The 22,012-nt window shown below is 49.0% G+C and overlaps 1 protein-coding gene across 2 annotated transcripts in view; it reads left to right on the forward strand.

The window, feature by feature from the left end:
* The first annotated feature begins 16,441 nt into the window (after positions 1–16,441).
* The window catches only part of Tent4a (terminal nucleotidyltransferase 4A), a 40,497-nt gene continuing 34,926 nt past the window's right edge, over positions 16,442–22,012 (forward strand). For both annotated transcript variants that reach the window (XM_026397084.2, XM_026397086.2), the window contains exon 1: positions 16,442–17,154. In XM_026397084.2, coding sequence (XP_026252869.2) covers positions 16,442–17,154 — 713 coding nt within the window. The remainder of the gene's footprint in view (positions 17,155–22,012) is intronic.

Genomic DNA, 22,012 nt, shown 5'->3' on the forward strand with positions numbered 1-22,012 from the left:
TGCCCTTTGTGGTCCCACCTCTGTGACTGGAAAGGAAAACTCCTGTTCATTCTGCTCCAGGTAAGCAGGTGGCCACTGCGTCTCTGAGTGTCCACTCTCTTTAGACCTTCACTTCCAGCTCCTCCCACATCTCTGAGTTCTCACTTCTAGAATAAGCCCTGTTCCTGCACAACACCAACATCTGTGTTTCAGACAGAATACAGACTGAGAATTGAAAGAAACAGATGACATTTTACATTGTTAAATTGTAAGGTTCAGAATTAATGCATGATTATAATGAGTCTTCAGTGATCAGAAAGAGTGCTTTGAAACAAAAGGTGAAAACGATTTTAAAATACAAAGAAAATTGACAGAAACACAACTTTATGCTGCCTAAATTTGAAAACACTGATAAAATAGATGTTTTGTTAGAAAGATACAAAAAACTCAGATGGATTTGATAATAGATAGAACACCAGGAGAGAACTCTTAAAAATTTAAAATGTATCAGAAATATGTCTTCAATGTTACTGTGAGCAGATGATTTTACAAATCATTATCCTAAAATATTTAAGGAAAGCATACCACTACTTAAGCTATATAAGAGAGTTGCAGATGTGAAAACTTTAATATTTGTGTATATCATCTACTAGTGCATTTCAGTAATACTACACCATGCCTAAATAGATTTTATTGCTGGAGAGGAGGATCATGGAATAAAATGAATCTGTTCTCTAATTCTTCAATGAATAAATAGGTCAAGGGAGAAAGGTTCTGGGATATTTTTATAAATATAAAGAATGCGTTTAATAATATTCATTTCTGAATTAAAAAAAAACTTTTAGAACTAAGAATAAAATGTCATTCCTATTGCAAACCAGCTTAAAATTAGGTTAACAATGAAAAATATGGTTATTCCCATTAAAATAAAAAAGAGACCATTCCTATATTGCTGATTTGAAAATTTTAGACACTAGAGTAAAATGAGAAAAACATGAAATTGCATACTTAAAGAAGGAGGTGACAGTATCTGTTTTTATAGGTGATTTGATTATCTACCTGAAAGACACAAGGAAGTCAACTAAATAAAGCTATTTGAATAACAAACTGTAGTTGGTGATTGGTCACTGATCTAATGCATAGAAATTGATAACTTTCCAACATAGCAGCAATAACTAATAAGAAAAATCTACATATATTCAATAAAAAGTATAAAGTACTAGCAACACACCTAAGGAGAGAGAATGTGCAGAATTACTCTGATATAATGAACATTTTTAGTTCATGTCAAAATTTTTAAATAAGTACAGGGAGCATTCTTTTGGATAGGAGACTTGGGCTAATTCTTATATATATTTACTTAATACAATTTGATAAAATCAATTTATAGAATCTAAAACAATAACATAACTTATTATATTTAAGTTCTGCATCTTCATCAGGATTTTGTTTTGAATTTAACAAAATTATTTTAAGATTTACCTGGAATAATACATTTGCTGGAATATATAATTTTAAAAAATACGTCTCAGTGGAAGGATATCTATCAGATATTAAATATACCAATTTATAACCTAAAAATTAAAAAGATTTTTCTTTTTGTCAAGTAGTGGATAAGCAAATGTTTGGAACAAAATAGAAACTTTAGAAACATACTAAGAGTTTGCAAGACTTTATTATGTCATACTCTCAATCATTGGAGAAAAAAAATTATACATGGAATGAAGGACTAATTATTTAGGAAAAAGGATTTTCTATCTATTTATTTATTTAATCAGTTATACATGACAGCAGAATTCTCTTTGATTCATTGTACACAAATGGAGCACAATTTTTTACTTCTCTGGTTGTACCCAAAGTAGGGTCACACCATTCACACAATCACACATGTACTAGGATAATAATGTCCATCTCATTCCACCATATTTCTTAGCCCCATACCCCATTTCCCACTCCCCTTTGCCCCATCCAAAGTTCCTCCACTCATCCTATGCCCCCCCCCCTTTATGGATTATCATCCACTTATCAGAGAAAACATTCAGCCTTTGGTTTTTTTGGGATTGGCTTACTTCACTTAGCATGATATTTGCCAACTCCATCCATTTACCTGTAAATGCCATAATTTTATTCTCTTTTTGCTGAGTAATATTCCATTGTGTGTATGTGTGTGTGTGTGTGTGTGTATGTGTGTATATATATATATATATATATATATATAGTTTCTTTATCCATTCATCTACTGACAGGCATCTAGTTTGGTTCCACAGTTTGGATATTGTGAATAGTACTGCTATGAACATTGATGTGGTTTTGTCACTATAGTATGCTGTTTTTAAGTCCTTTAGGTACAGACCAAGGAGTGGGATAGATGGGTCAAATGGTGGTTTCATTCCAAATTTTCTAAGGAATCTCCGTACTGCTTTTCAGATCAGTTGCACCAATTTGCATTCCCACCAGCAGTGTATGAGTGTGCCAGAAAAAAATATTTCTATCTCATATTTTACACACACACAAAAAATACATTTAAAAGGCTTTAACATTTTCAATGTAAAAATACAAAAAAAAATAGATATTGGAAATGAATATAGATATTTGGGTGAGGAAATAGTAAGCATGACTTAAGTTAGAAAAAACTAACCTATGAATAGTTCTTCCTTTCAACTTGGTTGGTCATTTTCTTAAAGTATCAAGCTTCCAGAATCAAAATGTCACTTGTGTCAACTTTAACAGAAAATAAATAAAGTTAAGAGGTTATGAAGGAAAGTTCTTCACAGTTGCCAACAATGACTGTCAGGAAAGGTTCTACCAGAGCCACGGAAATGCATAAAGTCCCTGTAGCCCTGCACAGAGCCCACCTGCCAGGATGCCTGTCCAGCCACTGTCCAGCCACTGCCATGGACTGGCATCCCCCTTGGGCTTGATCCTTGAGGTCAAGGAGAATTGCATCGGAATGTCTCGTGCTGTCGTCCTGGATTTTCCTTGACAGCTTCCCCTTGCCTCAACCTCTTTGAACGTGCCGCTCACCATGGCACTGTGTTCTGGCTGCAGTGGACCCTGGATGAACTTGATTCTCTTTGGAGAGTCTCTCTGCCTGTTACTTAGTTTGACAATACTAACCCGTGATCCACCAGTCGGAAACAGTATAAATTGTGCCCCTAAATCATTCTTTTGTAAGAAAAACTCACAAAAGCAGAAGATTTTTCTTATAATTTGTATATATTAACATATAATGTACATTATATTTATGTATAATTTATTTACCATAAATTCCATTTTTTTTTCTCCCATAAAATATGTCAAATTTTAGACATTGGGAGACAAGATTGGAACTTGAATGTAAACTTGTCTGTTTTTTAAAACCTGTATCAGAATATAAGTGAGCGTCAGTGTTGGCATTATCGTTCACAGTTATTTTGAAAGTCTGAATTCTGGAAATGCCTTTCCCAAGGCAGCACGTTTTGTTTCCTTTGGGCATTTTGCAAATATGTGCCTTTGGAGCAGAGCGTCCCATCACCCCCTGAAATACTATGAGGACATCTCAGGGTTGGTCATCTCATTGTTTAGACTGGAGATGCATGTATCTGTCTGTCACTCATCGAGTCTTCATTAACCAACAATGCCGTCACAGCATCTGTGCCTACATTTCCTCGGACACTCAGAACTTCCCAGACTCCTTGGAAATCCCTGGCCAAAGAAAGAGGCGAGAATTCCTCCCTTCTCCCTTCTACTGCCTGCACCTCTGGCAAACGCATACCCTGCGACCCATGTCTCAGAAACACGCTCAGAGCATCGTCCTGAAGAGCCACCTTCTCCAAAGAAACTCAGCCAAGATCACTCTTTTTTTTTTTTTTTTAGTTGTTGATAGACATTTTTTTTCTTATTTATTTTTATGTGGTGCTGAGGATCGAACACAGCGCCTCACATATGCTAGGCAAGCCCCCTGCTACTGAGCCACAACCCCAACCCCCAAGATCACTCTTTGTAACTGGATGACAGCAAATAGCGTTTCAGTTGAACTCCACGTGTTCCACTGCAAGAGGAACCGAGTGGACCTTGGAATGAGTATGTGACGGTGCTGGAGATGAAGACAAAATAAAACGAGAGTATCTGTTTTTACTCTAAGTGAAAGCTTCCTTGAAAGTTTTTTGGGCATGGGGATTTAACCCAGGAGCACTTTACCACTGAACCACATCCCCAACCCTTTTTTATTTTATTTTGAGACAGGATCAAACTAAATTGCTGAGGCTGGCTTTGAATTTGGGATCCTCCTGTCTCAGCCTCCCAAGTCACTGGAATTACTGGTGTGTACCACTGGCCCCGGCCCTTGAAAGTTTGAAGCTCATGAACACTACTTTCCCAAATAAGCAACCCATTTCAATCTTTGGATTTTTACTTAATAACCACAAATGGGTGCAAACACCTGTGCCTCTCACCCCCTCATTCTTCCTGGCAGTGGGCTGGCTCAGGACTGGCACCCAGTTTTGAGTGGTTCCTCCTTAAATATTTACAGACTCGAATGCTTTTCTGGTCCCCAGCCTCAACCTTCTGTTATTTGGAGCATTTGCAAAGGAATAAGGTCTCTTCCATTCTAGTTTAGGACTTGCCTAGTTTTTTCCAAGGCCTAATTGCTGTTAGGAAATGTTCTCCTCTGGGAAAGCTGGGATGCCTGCTGCAGTCCCAGGAGGCGTCCGCCCACCCCTGAATCCCAAAGGAGCCAAGAAGCACTGGGGCAAATCCAAGCCACACTAACCTTCACTAATTGACTACAGGCCACAAAACTGGGGACAGCAAGGGCTTAGACTCCCAGAGGCAAGGCTCCTGCTGTGACAACTCCTGCAGTCTACTTGGGATAGTGAACAAAAAAGTGAAATATTAACTAGAGTCATGATTTAATTGCACTGTTAATTAAATCATTTGTTTGCAATGAGAGAACAAGTTAGTGTAATTCAAGGCAATAAGAGAAGCCCTATCATTCATTTCTCAAGTCACCACAGACATTGTGACACTCACTGTAAATCTCTACCTCCTGATGTTATCTCTTTGGGTGGATGTGGCCAGGAAAGATTTGCAAAGGTTTTGGTTGACCTGGGTCTGGAAGGCTTGAGCTGTATCAGGAGAGGCAAAGACAATATTAGGGAGGCTTCCAGAAAATGGGGCACCTGAACCACAAGTCAGAGAGAGGAAAGCCTGTGGCTTCAAGGCAGGAGTGGCCAGAGCGGCAGGAGTAACCAACCAAATGCCCACAGAGTTCAGGCTGCAGCAAGTATGCCAGTGGCTGGAGTCAGCCTGGTCTAGTTTGAGGTCCAATTGGGGAGGATCTCAAATGCCAGGTTTTTTACTCCATGGACAATCATGTATTGGGCATAGCTCTCCACCAGGGCCTCTGCACAGCTGGGACACAGAAGAGTGGACAAGGTGGGCACTGTCCATCTCCTCTAGTGCAGGCAGCCAGTTCAGAAATGTGAGTGAGTAGCCCACGACAAACTGACCATTTACCAAAGGAGCAGGGACCAAGAAGAGGGCTTGAGGATGGCTGAGCCATGGGTGAGTGAGAAGGGGGAGCTGAGTGGCTTATGGATGGCTTTGCCAGGCAGGGGGGACAAGGCTCAGGGCCTGCCTAGTAGAAGCTGAAGGAGTTCAGGGGACGACAGCCGCGTGCCAAAGATGGTGGCAAATCCAGAAGCGAGGAGGGAGGAGGGGGTGGGGGTGGAGGTGAGGGACCCACAATGTCTGCAGTCAGAGGCTGGACAGCAGCAGTGAGGAAGGAGCTGCGAAGGGAGACACACCCTGCCCTGAAAGAAAGCTGGGTTTACACAGTGCGAAGGCCAGTGTGTGCCGGCGGGTCTGCTTTGCTTTGCTATTTCTACTCTTTAGAAACTCTTCCACAGGGCAATTGATGAAGCATGGGAGGTGCAGTCCTCTGAGATGGTTTTCATCCTATTCATTGTGCACGTTGTGGGCAGCACTGAAACTTATCACTCAGAATAGTTAGCACCTGTTGGGTAAGGTTTGCCCTTGTGCCTGTCACAGGTACAGGAATGGTGCTGGGACCACTCCTGTCCCTGAGTCCTCATTCCCACACTCTGATGGCAGGTGCCAGAGGGGCCCATTGCTGGGCATCCAGTACCCACCACAAGAGAACTTCACATAGATTTGTTGAGTGAATAATAAGAACAAGAATGGATGCGTTCATCTAACAACCAAGAGGGTGGACCACAAAGACAAGGCAACATTGGGACAGTTTCGACTTGTTCTTGTTTGCAGGTATCTTGAAGTAAAAAATCTGCAAGTCTTAACGTTTTTATGATGAAAAGCAATGAGCTTGTTCATGGCTGTTAGCTAGACTGAGGCAAGAAACAGCACTCCATTTATTAACTCAGTGGCTGAAAGTGAGAGTACCAGCTCTGACCGTGTGTGTGTGGACTGGTCAGAGATGAGGTATAGCGTCACAGGGACCAGGGCACGGGAGAGGCATCCTTTGCTCACAGACATTGTGGGAGATGCCGCTGGGGTTCCCAGTTGCTCCCTTTGGTCCCTGTTATCTGCTGGCAGAGGACCACACACCCCACCCTCTGCCACACTGCTTGCAGTGCCTCCATAGCTTCGCTGTCACTGATGAGATGCGGTTTGACGTGGCATCCACACAATCCAGCAAAATCTGGAGGGCCACTGTGGGCTTTCAACACAACTCTTTCCCTTGCCGTCTGACTGAGATGGAAGACAGGCGGTGGAGTGGCGTGGGAGGGAAGAGCCCTCAATGTGTTCCTCGTCCTTTCTATCAGCCGCTGAGACCTGGGTGTGGTTTGTTTCTGCAGCAAGTCTGGGCAGAGGTTAACTTAGGAAGAGAGTGAAATTTAGAACGTTTAAGCAACACTAAATGGGTGGAACAAAGCATGCCTCGGCCAGGCATGTCTGTGAAATGTGCCATTCACCCTCCCCCCTCCAGAAAGGCTAATGTGACCTGCGCTGCGAGGTGGGCTGCCCCACGCCCCTCCCCTCAGAGGGCCATCCCCCTTCCAGCTCTCTGTGCAGGGAGAGGCCAGTGGAACATGGGGAGCCCTGGCAGCCCCAGTCCTCCTTCAGGCCCTTGGTGAGGAGACTCGATTTTCCTGGCCACTTTCCTAGAACACCGAGACCTTGCAGTGCACCTGCAGACCAGAGCTCAGACGTGGAGCTGAGGCCTCAAACTCCTCCCATGGAATCACTGGAGACTTGCGCTGTGCCAAGGCACGTCACAGCTAGCATCCAACACTCCACCCATCAAGCCAGAGTGTGGACAAGAGCGGCCCACACTGCACTCCCCTGGTGCTTCCTGAACACCGCCCTTGGTCATTCTCTGCTGGCAGTGCAACGCTGTGCTTGCAGCCTGTCACGGGAGTCCTCAGAAGCAGAGTCCTGGGGTCGCTCACTCACTGACAGGCTGCCACCCATGTTCAGGATGTCACCGTCCTTGTTCTCGCACCCACCATTTCTTTGTCTGTTGCTGTCCTTCCTGATGTGCGGTTCTAGGCTCCATCTGCATAATGACTGAAATATTCAGAAAAAGGGTGGAATTCAGAAGGAAAAACCCAGAAGGAGGCGCTTACAGCAAACCGCCCGCTGGCGGACTGGTGGGAGGGAGCACCGTCATCGCCTACTTCTGGCACATAGAATTCCCTGGAACCGTGTCCAGCCTCGTCAGTGGGCCTCTGGAAGGCGGTCCTGCACTCCAGGCTGCCAGCCGGCGTCACAGGGCGGAGGCGCACAGTCAGGGGAAAAGAATCTGCAGGTCCGTGAACTTGCTATTTTTAGGCCTTGGCGTACTCCTGCTCGCTTCCCCAGTGTCGTGACAGCCACATATTTTATAGAATAGCGCATAGAAATTATAACACGCGTTGGAAACCTGCTTGAAATTTAAACAGGCTTAAAATGTCATGCAGCTAATACACAGAGACAAATGACACCCCTCCCCCACTGCCCTGCCCACCCTGAGGCTGGTCCCACTGCTGCTCTGCCATCCTGCTCCACACCAGCCCCATGTGCTCAGCTCACCCAGGGCCACACTGTCCCCTACCAGCCACGCTGTGTCTGCTCCTGACCAGGCCTGTGCAGACCAGCTGCTCTTCCAAAGGCAAGTCTGTGCGTGAGCCCCCTCCTGAGACCTCCCGGGGATGCTTCCTGCCCCACATGGTGTCCCCCAAACCAGGACATGAGGCTGTGGTCTGCTGCTCAGGCTTCCCACCTGGATGGGCCTTGGCTCCTCTCTCTTACTCCTCCACGACTCCCAAGGCTCTGCTTCAAAATCCATGGTGCCTCTGACCACTGCTCCGCACCCCCGGCCCTCGAGCTCACCATGGAACTGCCTTGGCCTTTTGACTGGTTCTCCCTCCTGTTCCCTTTCCCCACAACTTGTAGAATACTCCACAGAATGCCCCGGCACTGCCTGGCTCCCAGGGCTCCAGATCTTCGCCCCTGCATGGCACAGGGAAGGCCTGGCCTGTGAAGCAGACACACAGCTGTTGGTGGCCTCCCCCTGGAGGCCCGGGAGGCTGCTCTCAGCTCTGGTGTTTGGCATCCTGGGTAGAAGCTAATAACTCATGTGAATGGTGAGCAATGACTGGAAATGGAAGGCCTCCAGCCCACCCACTAAGTCCAAGCTTGAACATAGGACAGACACAATGGGCTGGACAGGGACAGAGAACAGTTAGAAAAAACAAAATTAATTATTTCCTTAGAGGTGGTGAGGCAGGAGAGCTCTTCTCCTCCATTAATGGAGAAGCAGGAGCCTAAACCAAGAGCAGAAAGCAGGGAGCAGTCCAGTGACCACCTTTTGGCTCAATCAGAGGGAGAGGAAGGGGAGGGGGGAAGGGGGAGGGAGGGAGAGGGAGAGAGAGAGAGTAGGAGAAACTTGGAAGACTTGGAGAAAGTTCACCTTCTTAAAGAATCACAGAGAAATTACAGGCTCTAACACCAGATGATGCTACCACTACCGGGAGCCAGTCACTCCTGCAGCACTCCCCGCACATAAATACCGCCGTCCTCACTTAATGCTAAGAATGAGTTACAAGCATCACCCCATCCTGAAGATGAGGAATGACAGGCTCACTCATTTGCTGTCAGCCAGGAAATGTCACAGTGATTAACATCAGGTCAATTGACTCCATGGCCCCTGTTCTTAGCAGAAAAACAGGGCTGGGTTTGAGAATGTGCTACATGGCCTGTTATAGACTTGAAAACAGAGGAAGTTCCACAGACTTTCCCTGAGATGGACGAGCTGGTTTGTGCACCCAGCTCTGCTCACCTGTCACCTGTCCTCTGTGCAGAGCCACAGCCTTACTCCCTGAGCTGTAAGAATGGGCCAGCACTGGCACGATGACCCCAGCCAGGGACAGCAGCAAACTCTGCTCTGCAGGAAGCACCCAGGGGCTGTGGTGTCTTCAACAGCTGAGGAGCAGCCCAGTAATTGCTTCCTGTTGTCACCTCAGACCAAACCCAGAGAGTGAGGACAGATGAAGAAAGGGAGGTGTCTTCACAGGATGAGGAAGAAATATTGAAAATAGGTATTTTCCTGCTTGCATTCAAGTTATTTTTATGTTTATGTTGTAGATTATAGCCACTTAAAAAAATAAAAGGAGGCATTTCTCCTATGAATGGTGAGCAGACCACACAGTAAAACCAACAGAGAATGCCAAGTGTCCCATGGTGCTATAACATCGACCCATGGTCCTGCTGGGGCGGTGGTTCCTGTGCCCCCCATTGGAGCCATCCCGTCCCACCCTCCTCAGTGGAAACCCGGAAGTGCTCAGAGTCCCTCTCCTTCCACCACATGGGATCAATCATGGAGTACGGGTGACTTCACTTTCCTGAATGCCTGGTGGTGAAGTCAGTGCAGTGTGCTGGCCAGATCCAGTGCCTTTTGTTCTGGGCTCTCAGCTGGACCACGTTTTCCAGCTTCTCTTGGGTTGGATGGAAGCTGTGCCTGAGTTTTGGGGGCACAGGATGTGCTGGCACCACTAGGCTTGGACCCTAAGCCTCCTGAAGGACCCCTCTTCCTACTTTTTTATCCCCAGCTGGTCCTCAGCAGAGAACCAGCAGAGGACCCCAGGCCCTGGGGAATGGCAGAACTTCTTCATGAAAGCACCTGGATGGATCCCCACGACTGTGTCGAGGCCCCTGTCCTTCCCCACACCTAGATGTCATCACAGACCCGCTCTGCACTGGGATGTGTCACACCACTGTTATCTGAGATCAGCTACAACCCTAATCTATCTCCTAATCCTTTCCGGGCCTAACCTGGTCTTACTACTAGTTTTCTGCTTCTGTTAGCCTTTATCCCCACCTTCAGTCCTGCCTCTCAACTCCAGCTGTTAAGGCAGAGTGGACTTCTTAAAACAGAGTCCTACCTCTCCTCAGTGGAAATGTTCAAATGGGATCCCCAGAGTGCTGTGATGGGACACCCAGTCTCCCTGTGCCTGACCAGCATCACCCACCTGGGTAGATTTCTGCTGCCATACACGAGCCCTGGATGCAGAGAACCCTGGGCCATTCTGTCCTCAGTTCTCTCACCTGGTATTTTAGTTACCTTTTGTGTCACGGTGATCAACATACCCCCAAATAACCAACAAGAACAACTTAGAGGAAGAAAGTTTACTGAGGACACTGGTTTCAGAGGTCTGTCCATAGATGGCCGACTCCATTGCTCTGCGCCAGAGGTGAGGTAGCCCATCACGGTGGAAGGGTCCAGCTTAGGAAAATTACTCAGGTGGAAGGGTCCAGCTTAGGAAAATTACTCAGTTCATGGTGGTGTCAGGAAGCAGGGTGGGGGGAGTAGGGGCTGCTGGTGCACCCTTCCAGGGTAGGCTCCAGTGACCCACCTCCCCCAGCCATGCCCCACTCATGGGTCCATTCAAACTAGGAGGGACTGATTAGGTTACAGCTCTCACAATCCAATAATTCTACCCCTGAATATTCCTGCATTAACAGGATCTGTTAGGGTACGCCTCATATTCAAACTTTAACACCTGAAATGTCCTTCCTCTATCAGATGACTTCTCTGCATCTTCTAGGATCTGTCTGGCAACACCTTCTGGTTCCTTTCTCTTTTGTGCTCCCAGTCACCACATGTTCCCACAAAAAACCCCGTGTCTTCTACACTTCATCCATAGGCACCTGAAACACAGCAGTGAGCAAACTCTAGTTCTAATGATCAAGAATGTTTCTAGACATTACCAAGCCCAGGGGATTAATCAGCCCAACAGAAATCCTGCTTTGGAGTGATGTGGGAGAGGAGGCCCTCTGGCTGTCCTAACAAGAAATCACAGGGCACATGATGGTGGGGACACCCTGTTCAAGGTCAAACTTAAAACTGGGTTTTGGTAGAGCAGGCTCTGGGGAGGAGACTGGTGGCAGACCTCACATCTACAGGATGCCCACCGCGAGTGTTTTCAGTTTGTCTTTCAACATGGCCCATGCATGAACAGAGGTGTACAGCTGGCTTCTGCCTCTTTTCCCAGCCTCTCTTGCAGTTAGGAGTGGCATCATAGCTAGTTCTGGTCAAGGATATTTAAGGAGAAATCTGGAGGGTTCTTGGAAAGGTCTCCCTTTTCCAATCAAAAGGGTCACATACAATGGACACCGTCCACCCTGTTTCCCCTTCCTACTTGAGTGTGGATGTGAGCACTGGGGCAGGGCAGCCACGGGGCAAAGGCCAGATGACCGACAGGTCAGCTTGGACAGTCCAGAGCACTGGACCTCTATTTCTGAATTTCTTACAAGGTGAGCTAAATGACCCTCTGCTTTTGTTTAGGCTTTGGTAGTAGGTTGAATGGTGTCCTCCCCAAAATCAAGTCCAGCCACGATCTCAGAATATGACTTTATTTGGAAATGGGAGTCTTTCCAGATGCAGTCAGTTAAAGATCTTAAGATGAAATCATCCTGGTTTTTGGTTGGACCCTAAATCCAATGACTGGCATCCTTACAAGAGGCGAAGACCCAGAGACACGCTGGAAAAATGCCTTGTGAAGACAGAGGTTCGGACAATGCAGCCCCAGTTATTCCCTGTCCAGTTTCCCATGCCCCGTGCAGTTTCTTCAGTCAGGACATGGAGGCTATTTCCACACCCCATGGCTCTCTTATCAAGGCCTTGCCTCTCACTTGGGCTCAGGGAATGTTGAGGAAGTGAGGGATACCAGCTCTGAGCCTGTGCACATCTGCTTGTTTCTGGAGATCATGTTCAGCCAGGCTAAGAACAAGCTGGGGCTAGCCTTGGGCCCGTCGAACCTGACACCCTAGCTGCCAGCCAGCCATCTGCCAGCCATGTGAGAGTGTGGTAGCTCTAGGGCAGCCCTCTTCTGCGGCCCTGCCAGATGACTGCAACCATGGCCTTGTCCAATCTGAGCAGTAGAACAACTCAGGTGACTGAGGTCGTCTTTGAGAAACAGTAAAGCCATTGCATTTGAGGGTGGCTTGTTACTCAGTAGTAACTAATAAACACACACTTTGATTTTTTCCAGATACTTACATTACTGAGTTTGGGAATACTGGTTAAGGCAGAAGTTTTTAAACTTCACTGTACTTAAGAGTCGCTCAGGGAATTTGCTTAAGCTAGACTCCTGAGCTTGCTCCTAACAAGAGTTTTGGTAGATTTTTGGTAGATTGGGTAAACTCCAGACATCTGCATTTTGACCAGTTCAGCTGATTCTGGCATGGGTAGTCCATGGAATATACATTGCAAACCATTTTTCCATGGTAAAAAATCTCAAAAAACATAGTGTAATGTCTAATCTTATCCCTCCTCCAAAATCAGAGGGAGGAAGAGAGAGAGAGAGAGAGAGAGAGAGAGAGAGAGAGAGAGAGAGAGAGAGTGTGTGTGTGTGTATTAGCCCCAAGGGCAAACTGCTGGGCTTCTCTGTAGATATTGATAAGCAAAGACCCTTGATCTGGGTCTCAAGAACTGCATTTTACTCTCAATATTGTTTCTTGATTTGCATTCAGAAATATATTGCTCCTTTTACATGAAAAGATTTGTGATTAAATATATAAATAATAAAACTCTGACTATAAATATAAAAAGTTGTCTGGTGGCTGAAGAATCAAATCAAAGGGGTAGGCTGAAGGCAAACTGCAAAGACAGTGCACGAGACAGCAGGGAAGAAGCGCCCAACGTTGGACAAGTGACAATGAGAACCTGTGCAACAGACCCCGGGAGATTTGTAAGGGCGGCTGCCCACAGTCATGCCCAGTGGTCGAGCTGGCTGATTCCACCTGGGTATATGGAGGACCTAACCACATGTGCCAGGCAGTCCTGGAGCTGGCACACAGCAGAGAAAGGGAGAAACATTTCTTTTTTGTGGCCCTTACATTTTATTGGAGTGCAGGAACATAGATAATACATATGACAATAAACTACGAGTTAGTCTCATGGATAGAATTGTATGTCCCCAAAGATATGTTGAAATCCTTAGGCTTGGTGACTGTGAATGCTTATTTGGAAAAAGGGTCTCCCCATGTGTTATTGGTTAAGATGATGTCATTCTGGTGTGTCCTAATCTAATACAAATGGTGTTCTTAAAAGACAGAGCTGGGGAAAACACGATGCCATGAAGGAGGCAGGGATTGGAATGATGTGTCTACAAGCCAAGGAGTGTCATGCTTAGCCAACAACACCAGAGGCTAAGGGGAAAGCATGAACAGATACTCCTATAGAAACTTCAGAGAGTGTGGTCTTGCTGACACCTTGATTGCAGACTTGTAGTCTCCAGAACTGTGAGGGAACAAATTCATTCTTTTATGCCACTCAATTTGTTTAAATAGTCCCAGGAAACCAATGGAGATAAATGCTAAGAGAAAAATACAGCAGGAAAGGGAAATAGGAGATGTTAAGTGTGCAGTTTAAATAGAACCACTTGGAAGCCATTATGCTAGAGGGAAGGGAGGGACCCTGAGGATGTCTGGGAAGAACAGCCAGGCAGGGAGAACAGCAAGTGTAATGGCCCTGTAATGGCAGCAGTATGCCCAACTTGTGACTTCAAGACTGAGTTAGGGAAAGAGCTGGGAGAGGAGGGACAACAGCACAATGTTGCATAGGTAGCAGGAAGACTGTTATATTTTCCTGAGAAAGCAAGCCATGAAAAGGTTTGGAATAGACTTGGGTGATCCAATTTTTAAAAAGAAACACTTTTTCACTCAGGTCCTTGTGTGGGTAAATGCTGAAGTGAGCAAGAATGTAATGTGGGAAATCAGCTTGGAGACACTGTTTTAACACAGGCTACACACAGTGGTAGTTGAAACGGGGAAAGATGCGGGAGGATAGCAGTTTGGTACTGGATGTTTCTGGCCAGTGGAAGAGTGTGTTGGTTATCAACAGACAAACCAGGTATGACTTCAAGGATTTTGGTTGAAGCTACTGGAAGCAGAGTTCAAAACTAACAAGGAATGTACTGGGTTTCCTGTAGTTCATTTAACTCACATATTCTAATTGGTCATATTTTCCACATGTACAATATACAGTTGCTTAAAAACTGTCTAAACCGAAACATTCATTTTTAGTAGTAAATAACACCACTCGCCTAAAGTCCTTAGTACCAATACATGGACTTCAAGTTGGTGCAATATTTAAAGTGTCCAGCAATTAATAATATCTGTTCATCTGTGATGCAGACAAGAAGGAGAGCTTTTAAGATTTGTCTTTTAAAACGGCCTTACTCCATTATGCTTCCAAAGGATGGAGCCAGGCGCTGTGGGGCCAAGGCAGAGTCAGGGCCCCAGTAGGTGCCACCTTAGAGGATCTGCATTGGTGGGAGACCAGGGCCCTTGCGCGTTCTAGGCTCGTCTGCCTGCCACAGCAAATACCAACAGTGACTGGCCTGTGCTTCAGACTTCACAGAACGCACGGTCAGCGTTGCATTCCAAACAATGCCACTGTCAACCTCGATACCCTCACTCTGGACACCCGCATCACCCAGGAGGCAAATGATGGGGGCAGTTCCCTAAAGAGTGCTGCCAACTCGGTGCTGCCCAGTGTGACCAACTCCCGGGTTGGACGCCCAGGCAGGCCCAGGAGTTGCATCTCCAATGCCGAGCACTGTCCACACTGCCTGGGGAACTGATTTGCAAGTTTATTTTTGCACAGTAAATAATTTTTAAAGGGGGCGCTGGGCATGTGGCTCAAGTGGTAGCGCGCTCACCTGGCATGCGTGCGGCCCGGGTTCAATCCTCAGCACCACATACAAAGATGTTGTGTCCGCAGAAAACTAAAAAACAAATATTAAAAATTCTCTCTTAAAAAAAAAAGAATTTTTAAAGGGAATTAAACACCTGCAACAGACCTGCCGGGAAGGCGGCTTGTGCCGCAGCCCTTCGGAGGCGCGTCCCTTCCTGCAGCTCAGCGCACAGGCACTTGCCGGCCAGTCCCGTTGCGGGGTGCACGTGGGAGGGGGCGCCGACAACACTGACCGCAGCGCGACCACCCTGACGGCCCCCTAACGCACACAGGCGGGTAGCCGGGTGATTTCGTTCTTTCCTAGAGGGGACTGGAACTCATGGAGATGATCCACCCGCCACAGGAAAAGCCGAGACCGCATCTGCAGCCCGTGCCCGGCTGCAAAGAACTTCCAGCAGGCGGCGGCGGTCATGCGCACGCGCGGCGCGGCCCACGGCTGCCGGAATCACATTCCAATGCGCGCATGTCCGCACGCCTAGCTTGCGCGCTGCGGCAGCCGTGGCCTCCTCTCCAGCCCAACCCTTCCCCTTCCCCGTCTGGAAGCGACCCGCCGCCGCCGCCGCCCTCCAGCCCTCAGCTCCGCCCCGTCGCGCAGCCTTCCGTCGCCGGCCTCCCTGCCGGGCCGCGGGCGCTCAGTGCGCAGGCGCGGTAACCAAGGCGGCGCTGTCTAGTGAGGATTTGAAATCGGCCGCGCGTGCGCACTGCGCCGCGGCCCGGCGAGGGAGGCTCGCTCCTGCCGCCGCCCCCGCCCCCTCCCCGCCCCTCATTGGAGCGGAGGCGGCGGCCCCCTCCTTCCCCCACGCCGTGTCGCCGCCGACAGTGTCTTTTCGCCGCCGCCGCCGCCGCTGCAGGAACACGGAGCGCGCGGCGCGGGCGTGACCGAGGGCCCGGCGCTCGGGCGGCGGCGCCTCCGCGGGTCCCGCCGCGGGGCCTGGGCCCGCCCCCTCGGCCGGTCGCCGCCCCTCCGATGGCCTCTCCCCGCTGCCCGAGCGCAACGCCGCCACCGCCACCGCCGCCCCGGCCCCCGCGCCCGTCCCGCGCCGTGTGAGCGGGAGCCAGAGCCGCAGCCGTCCGCGGCCGCGCCGAACGCCGAGCGCCGCGCCTGTCCGGCCGCCGCCGCACCCGCGGGAGCGCGCCCCAAGCCGGGCCCGCGCGCCCCGAGGCCCGTCCGTCTGTCCGTCCGTCCGTCCGCGCGCGGCCCGGGGCGCGGCGGGGGCGGGGCCGCGGCGGCGGCGGCGCGGGCCCCGCGGGGGCGGCGCGTGGATGGATCCGCGCGTGGCCTGGATCCAGCCGGAGCAGAAGGGGCCGGCCAATGCCCTGTGGATGCAGATCTGGGAGACCTCGCAGGGCGTGGGCCGCGGCGGCGCGGGCTTCGCGTCCTACTTCTGCCTCAACTCGCCGGCGCTGGACACGGCGGCCGCGCCGGGGGCGGCCGGGCGGGGCGGCGGCCTGGGCCCCGCTCTGTCCGCCGCGTCGCCCCCGCCGCCGGCGCCCGGGCCCTCCGCTCTGCCCCCTGCACTGCTGACGGCGCTCGGGCCCGCGGCCGAGGGCGCGCGGCGCCTGCACAAGTCGCCGTCGCTGTCGTCCTCGTCCTCGTCCTCGTCCTCGTCCAACGCGGAGTCGGGCACCGAGAGCCCCGGCTGCTCCTCGTCGTCCTCCAGCAGCGCCTCGCTGGGCCGGGCGGGCGGCGGCCGCGGCGGCGCCTTCTTTGGCTTCGCCGACGGCGCGCCCAGCGCTCCCGGCGCGGCTAACGGGCACTCCGGGCCGCGCGGCCCCGCGCCCGCAGGCTCCCCACCGCAGCACCAGTTCCATCCCGGCCGCCGGAAACGCGAGAACAAGGCCAGCACCTACGGCCTCAACTACCTGCTGTCGGGCAGCCGCGCGGCCGCGCTGAGCGGAGGGGGCGGCCCGGGGGCCCAGGCGCCGCGGCCCGGCACGCCGTGGAAGAGCCGCGCGTACAGCCCCGGCATCCAGGGGTGAGTGCGGCCGCCGCGCGGCGTTTCCGGGATGGGGTTGAAGGCCAAGGCCCTGCCGTGCTCTAAAGGCTTTTTAGATTCCCTTAGGAAGGAGTGGCCTGCCGGCCCGGGGCTGTCAGTGCTGGAAAGGGGCTGACTCCCGTGGTGCTGAAGTTTCACTCCTCTGCCCCCGACAGTGGAAGGGGTAACTGGCACTTTCTCTTTCTTTTTCCCAGCAGGAAAGTTAGGGACCCATTGTCCAAGTGGGGCTAGATAGGTTTGGCGTTTCAAGTGAGTTCAGTGTTTTAGTATTGTCGGGAACTCGAGTCAAATTGAAGGTAAATACTTAATTTTTTTTTCTCTTTTGAGAAAGCTCTTTTAAAGGATGAGGCTTTTGTACTGATGCAATTTAGCCAAAAGTGACTTTAGAAGTGATTTGGGTAGGTGGTGGTGGTGAGATGAAGTTGCAAGTTATGTTTTAATTCTGTGCAGAAATTAACGTAAAGAGTATCATCTGAAGCATTTAAATGCTGGCTACTGGTGAAAAAAAAAAAAAGGAAAGAAAAGAAAAAAAAATGACTTGCTCTGTATACTTGTTCTTTGGAAGATGCTGTCTTTATTTTGAACACCTCACGTCAGCCCAAGAGGGCCTTGAAAGGTCTCTGCAAGTTCAGTGCACCTAAAAACAGCAAGGTGTGGAACAGATCTCAATGAGGGGTATGTGGGCTGGACTCCTCCCAGGTGAAGTTGTTCAGGTGTGATGCTGTTCACCCGGCCACTTTGCCTTGTTTTACTTTCCCAGATTTCTAGAAACAAAATATTTGTACATACAGTTTTGTGTCTGTGTTTCAAGACTTCAACCATGAGCTTTGCTGTAACGGTTTCTGCTGATTTAAAATGACTGAAGGATTTCTCAGGGTGTTAGGGTTGTTAGGGATAGTAGAGCCTTATACAAGACACTCATAAATTCTAGGCTTTGGGATTCTTTCTTAAAATGTTTCTTCTTACAGCTCAGTGTATTTCCCACTTGGAGTATGTTGGAAACACCAGTAGATACTACTTTAAAGGGTGGTGTATGCTACATAGTAATAGCTTCACATTCTGCAAATTGTTTCACCTGGTTTGGGCTAGAAATGTTACTTTCTTAAAATTCCTGAAGCTTGAGCATGCACTTTAGACCAAAGTGGAGCCCAGTCTTCTCTGCTTATGCCCTTTCACTTCCTTGTCTTAGAACTCTGAGTATAGTGGTCGTGGCAGGCTCTTCTTGCTGAGGGCAGTAAACCTAGGGTCTCATGTTGGGGGCTTTTGGGTTTCCAGCCTATTACTTCTTTGAAGTAGAAAGTGTTGGAAGACATTGTCTTTGGTTGAAGAGCATGTTTTGGCCCCTTACGGTGTTGCACATATGTCCTTTACAAGCATTGGTGGCATCATGTCATTGTGTGTATCGCCCATGCTCTTGGAGTTTTCTTACTGGTAACCTGTAGGCTTCTAGGTGTGTGTGGTATTGTTGCTTTCATTGGATGATGAGCCATGTCGGCCAGGTGCCATGCTAAGATCTGGTGTTTGTAACACCCACCCTTATGATCTTGAACCCCAAACTGGGCCCTCTTCTGAGTGCCCCCTGCCTAGTGCATATCAGCACTGGCTGTCCGGCTTTTGCAGATCTGGCTTCTCTCAACCCTGTTGCCCCCCACGTCCAGTCATTGATCAGATGCTGTCTGTTTGGCTCCACTCTCGCTCCATACCTCATTCTCTTTGCCCTCCAGCCACTGTGGTGGAGACTTCCCAAGCAACCCATGGCTGGTGTCTTCCATGCTGCCAGTGGGTTGAGATACTCTGTCAGCTGGTGTGATCAGATTCCCTAACCTCCCAGTCCTCTACTGAAACCTCTTTCCACCCTCACTCCCAGGCTAAATACCAAGGCCGGAAGCTCAGCGATCTACTTGCCCTGCTACCCAGCTTTTCAGCTCAGTTCAGAGACAACATGGTGTAGGGTTTAAGAGTGGGCTCTAAAGCCAGTAGGAGGGCTGGTTTGATTCCCACCTAGGTTGATGCTACCATCATGTGCTATGAAGCTATGAATCCTCCTTTCTCCTTTGCCTGGGGACTCTTCCTTTCCTGTCTCTGGTGGTATATGCCACGTCCACAGTAGGAATTTTGGAGGTGAATACACTTTCTACCATGTCTGCCTAGAGGAGAAGCCTGCCAGCACTGCATGCCAGGTGCCGAGGAGGGTGGGGTGCTCTCCACTAGGTTGCCTGCTCCAGGCGCCTTTCAGAAGGGACAGGAGAGGAAGTAGTAAATCAAAGCAGAGATGGGGCCCAGCCTGTGGTCAGAGGAAAGGAGGTAGCATTAGTGATTGTTTCCGTATCGCCTGTTGGTCTTAAGTGAAACAACCTGTGGTGTCAAGATAGAGCCGTGTCTGGTACTTGGCCCTGGACAAGACCAGTACCAGGTCTTCCCTTGTTGCTTAGAAAGGAAAAAAAGTGATGTCAGGGTGTGTCTAGCTGTCAAACAGAGAAGGACCTTGTTGATGAGGAGCTGTGTAGAGTTTCTTTGGTTCCAGGGTATGCATTTCTGGAAAGACAGTGTCTGCAGTTCAAGAAAGGAGAAGCCATGGCCTGTGGTAGGAGTCTGAGTAGCACTACTTGGCCCATGTGGGTCTTGGTTTGGTGGCCCACATAGCAACCTGCTCCATTCATCCTTTGCTTGGGAGGAGTTTTATGCCTTGAAAACTTTGCTTGTTGACTGGGCTTGTGAGACTGCCAGATTGCTTTCCGGCTCTACTAGGGTGAAGGAGCTGGTGAGAAGACAGGGATTAGTGCAGTTACGTCTCCAGTGGAGAAAGGGTGGTCCTGGTTTAGGAATTGGCCATTGCCTCTGGTTGTTATCCCATTTCTCTTTGAACACTCAAGAGCCTTTGTTTTGGGAATTAGGTGCATAGTGCAAGACATGCCAGCTTTTTGATTTTCTGGTCTGGAGACATGAAAGGAGTGTGGACTCCAGCCTCTGGCTGCTGCCACTTTTTGTGCAGTGCTTTTAGCTGTTACTTCTTTGCACTGGTCAGTCCCAGTAACTTTAGAAGCCTCAGGTTAGTGGTAAAGAAATGTTCTCCATAAGTGAGGTGAGAGAGTGGCCTTCAGATACCTGGCTTCTCCCTCACTAGAATGTTGCAAAGCCCCAGGAAGGTTGCGGGTGGATGACCCAGCAGACACCTATGGATCAGCACTCTGACCAGCTGCACTTCAGTTTGGCATCTGAAGGCTGGCTTACTCAGATGGGCAGCAGTTGTACATAGCTTCCTGTGCAGGTCCCTTGACAGTAGTTGGTCTTTTAACGTCTTCTGTACTCCTAACACAAATTCTGTTCCTTGTCTGAAGTCTGTGAGAAGCTGACCAGTGTTGGCATGTATTAGATGTGCCTCCAGGCCCTGGCTAGCTCCTTCCAGCTCCGTGCGTGCTCCCTTGGCTCTGTTCTCCTGAGGGAGTCAGTACGTGGTGAGGCAACTGGAATCCCTCTTTTGCCTCCATGACTGTAACCTGACTTTACAGGATGTCCAGTAGAGCCGTGGGACCTCTCGCGGAACATCCCTGGGAGGCCTGAGTGGGAGGCAAGGTGAAGGCCTGGCAAGGCCTGCTGTCAGCACTCCAATTGCCTTTTTCCTCTTCTCTGTCTTTCTGTGAACATCATGGGACATGCTGGTGGGCGAGCTTATTGTGAGATCTGCCTCCAAGGCTCTCAATGGCACAAGTGGATCTTGCTTTCTGGGTTCCATTCTCGGAGGCCTTTAAGGTAGATTGTTGGAGTGGAAGCGAGAATGACCCCACTCCACAAATGTTTTCTGCCACATGGATCACTTACAAAGTCAGTTTCCCCCAGATCCTTCCCACTTCATAATAACATCGTTTATTCCTTCCCATCGTACAGTGGCCGTTCTCCACAAAGTGCAGGCTGCTGCCTGGCATAGAGCTGAGGAAAGTCCTGCTGGAGAACTGCTTAAACCCCATGCCCGGTCACTGATGCGCCAGAACCCACATAGGACAGCTGATGCTGGAGAAGGTGCTGCCCACCGGGGTGCTGTAGACCCTCTCTTGGGAAAAGGAAGGTTAGAGTTGTCCGTAGGAAAAGGAAGGTTAGAGTTGTCCGTAGGCTGGTCCTCTGGAAAAATGAGACTCCTCAAAGTTTTTGAAAAAAATGGCTTCATACTCAAGCTGTGCAAGTGAGAGCAGATTCTGTTCATCTTATTGCTGGGAGCATTCAATGAAAAACCAATGCTATTTCCTTTAATAGAAATAACACATGGTTGTGACTTATTATTTAAAAAAATAATTTTTAGGTTAATATTTTAGAGAAAAAAGTTTTTTATAATGTTAAGATTTGTATTTTAATGTAAGCTCCCAGAATTTGGTCACTGTTTAATATACCTTCCTGGTTCTCATCCTAGCTGGATTCATGCAAGTGGCTAGCAGGAGGAGCGATAATTGTCCACCTTGGTTGAAAATAAAAACATTGTATTCATTGGTTAGGTCTTATGGTTTGGGATCAGATCTTCTAGTTGTGCAGAAAAAAAAAAGTGGGGGTATTGTAATTAAAAATGCTCAAGTTTAGGCTGGGAACATAGCTCAGTTGGTAGAGTGCTTGCCTTATATGCACTAGGTCCTGGGTTCTAATCCCTAGCAACACCAAAAAAAAAAAAAAAAAAAAAAAAGCTCAAGTTCAGAAACTTAATTTTGATGGGGCAGCCAGTCAGGCCACAGGTGGCGATACCAGGGACAGAATTGGTCCCCAGGCTCACAGGAGACTGAAGCCACAGTGTTGCTAAGACTTGCCCAGGACTGTGGTGCTGTGGCTGCTCTCCTCTGAAGCAGAGTTGGATGGG

This window comes from Urocitellus parryii, chromosome 1 (genome assembly GCF_045843805.1).
Source record: "Urocitellus parryii isolate mUroPar1 chromosome 1, mUroPar1.hap1, whole genome shotgun sequence".
NCBI classification, from domain to species: domain Eukaryota; kingdom Metazoa; phylum Chordata; class Mammalia; order Rodentia; family Sciuridae; genus Urocitellus; species Urocitellus parryii.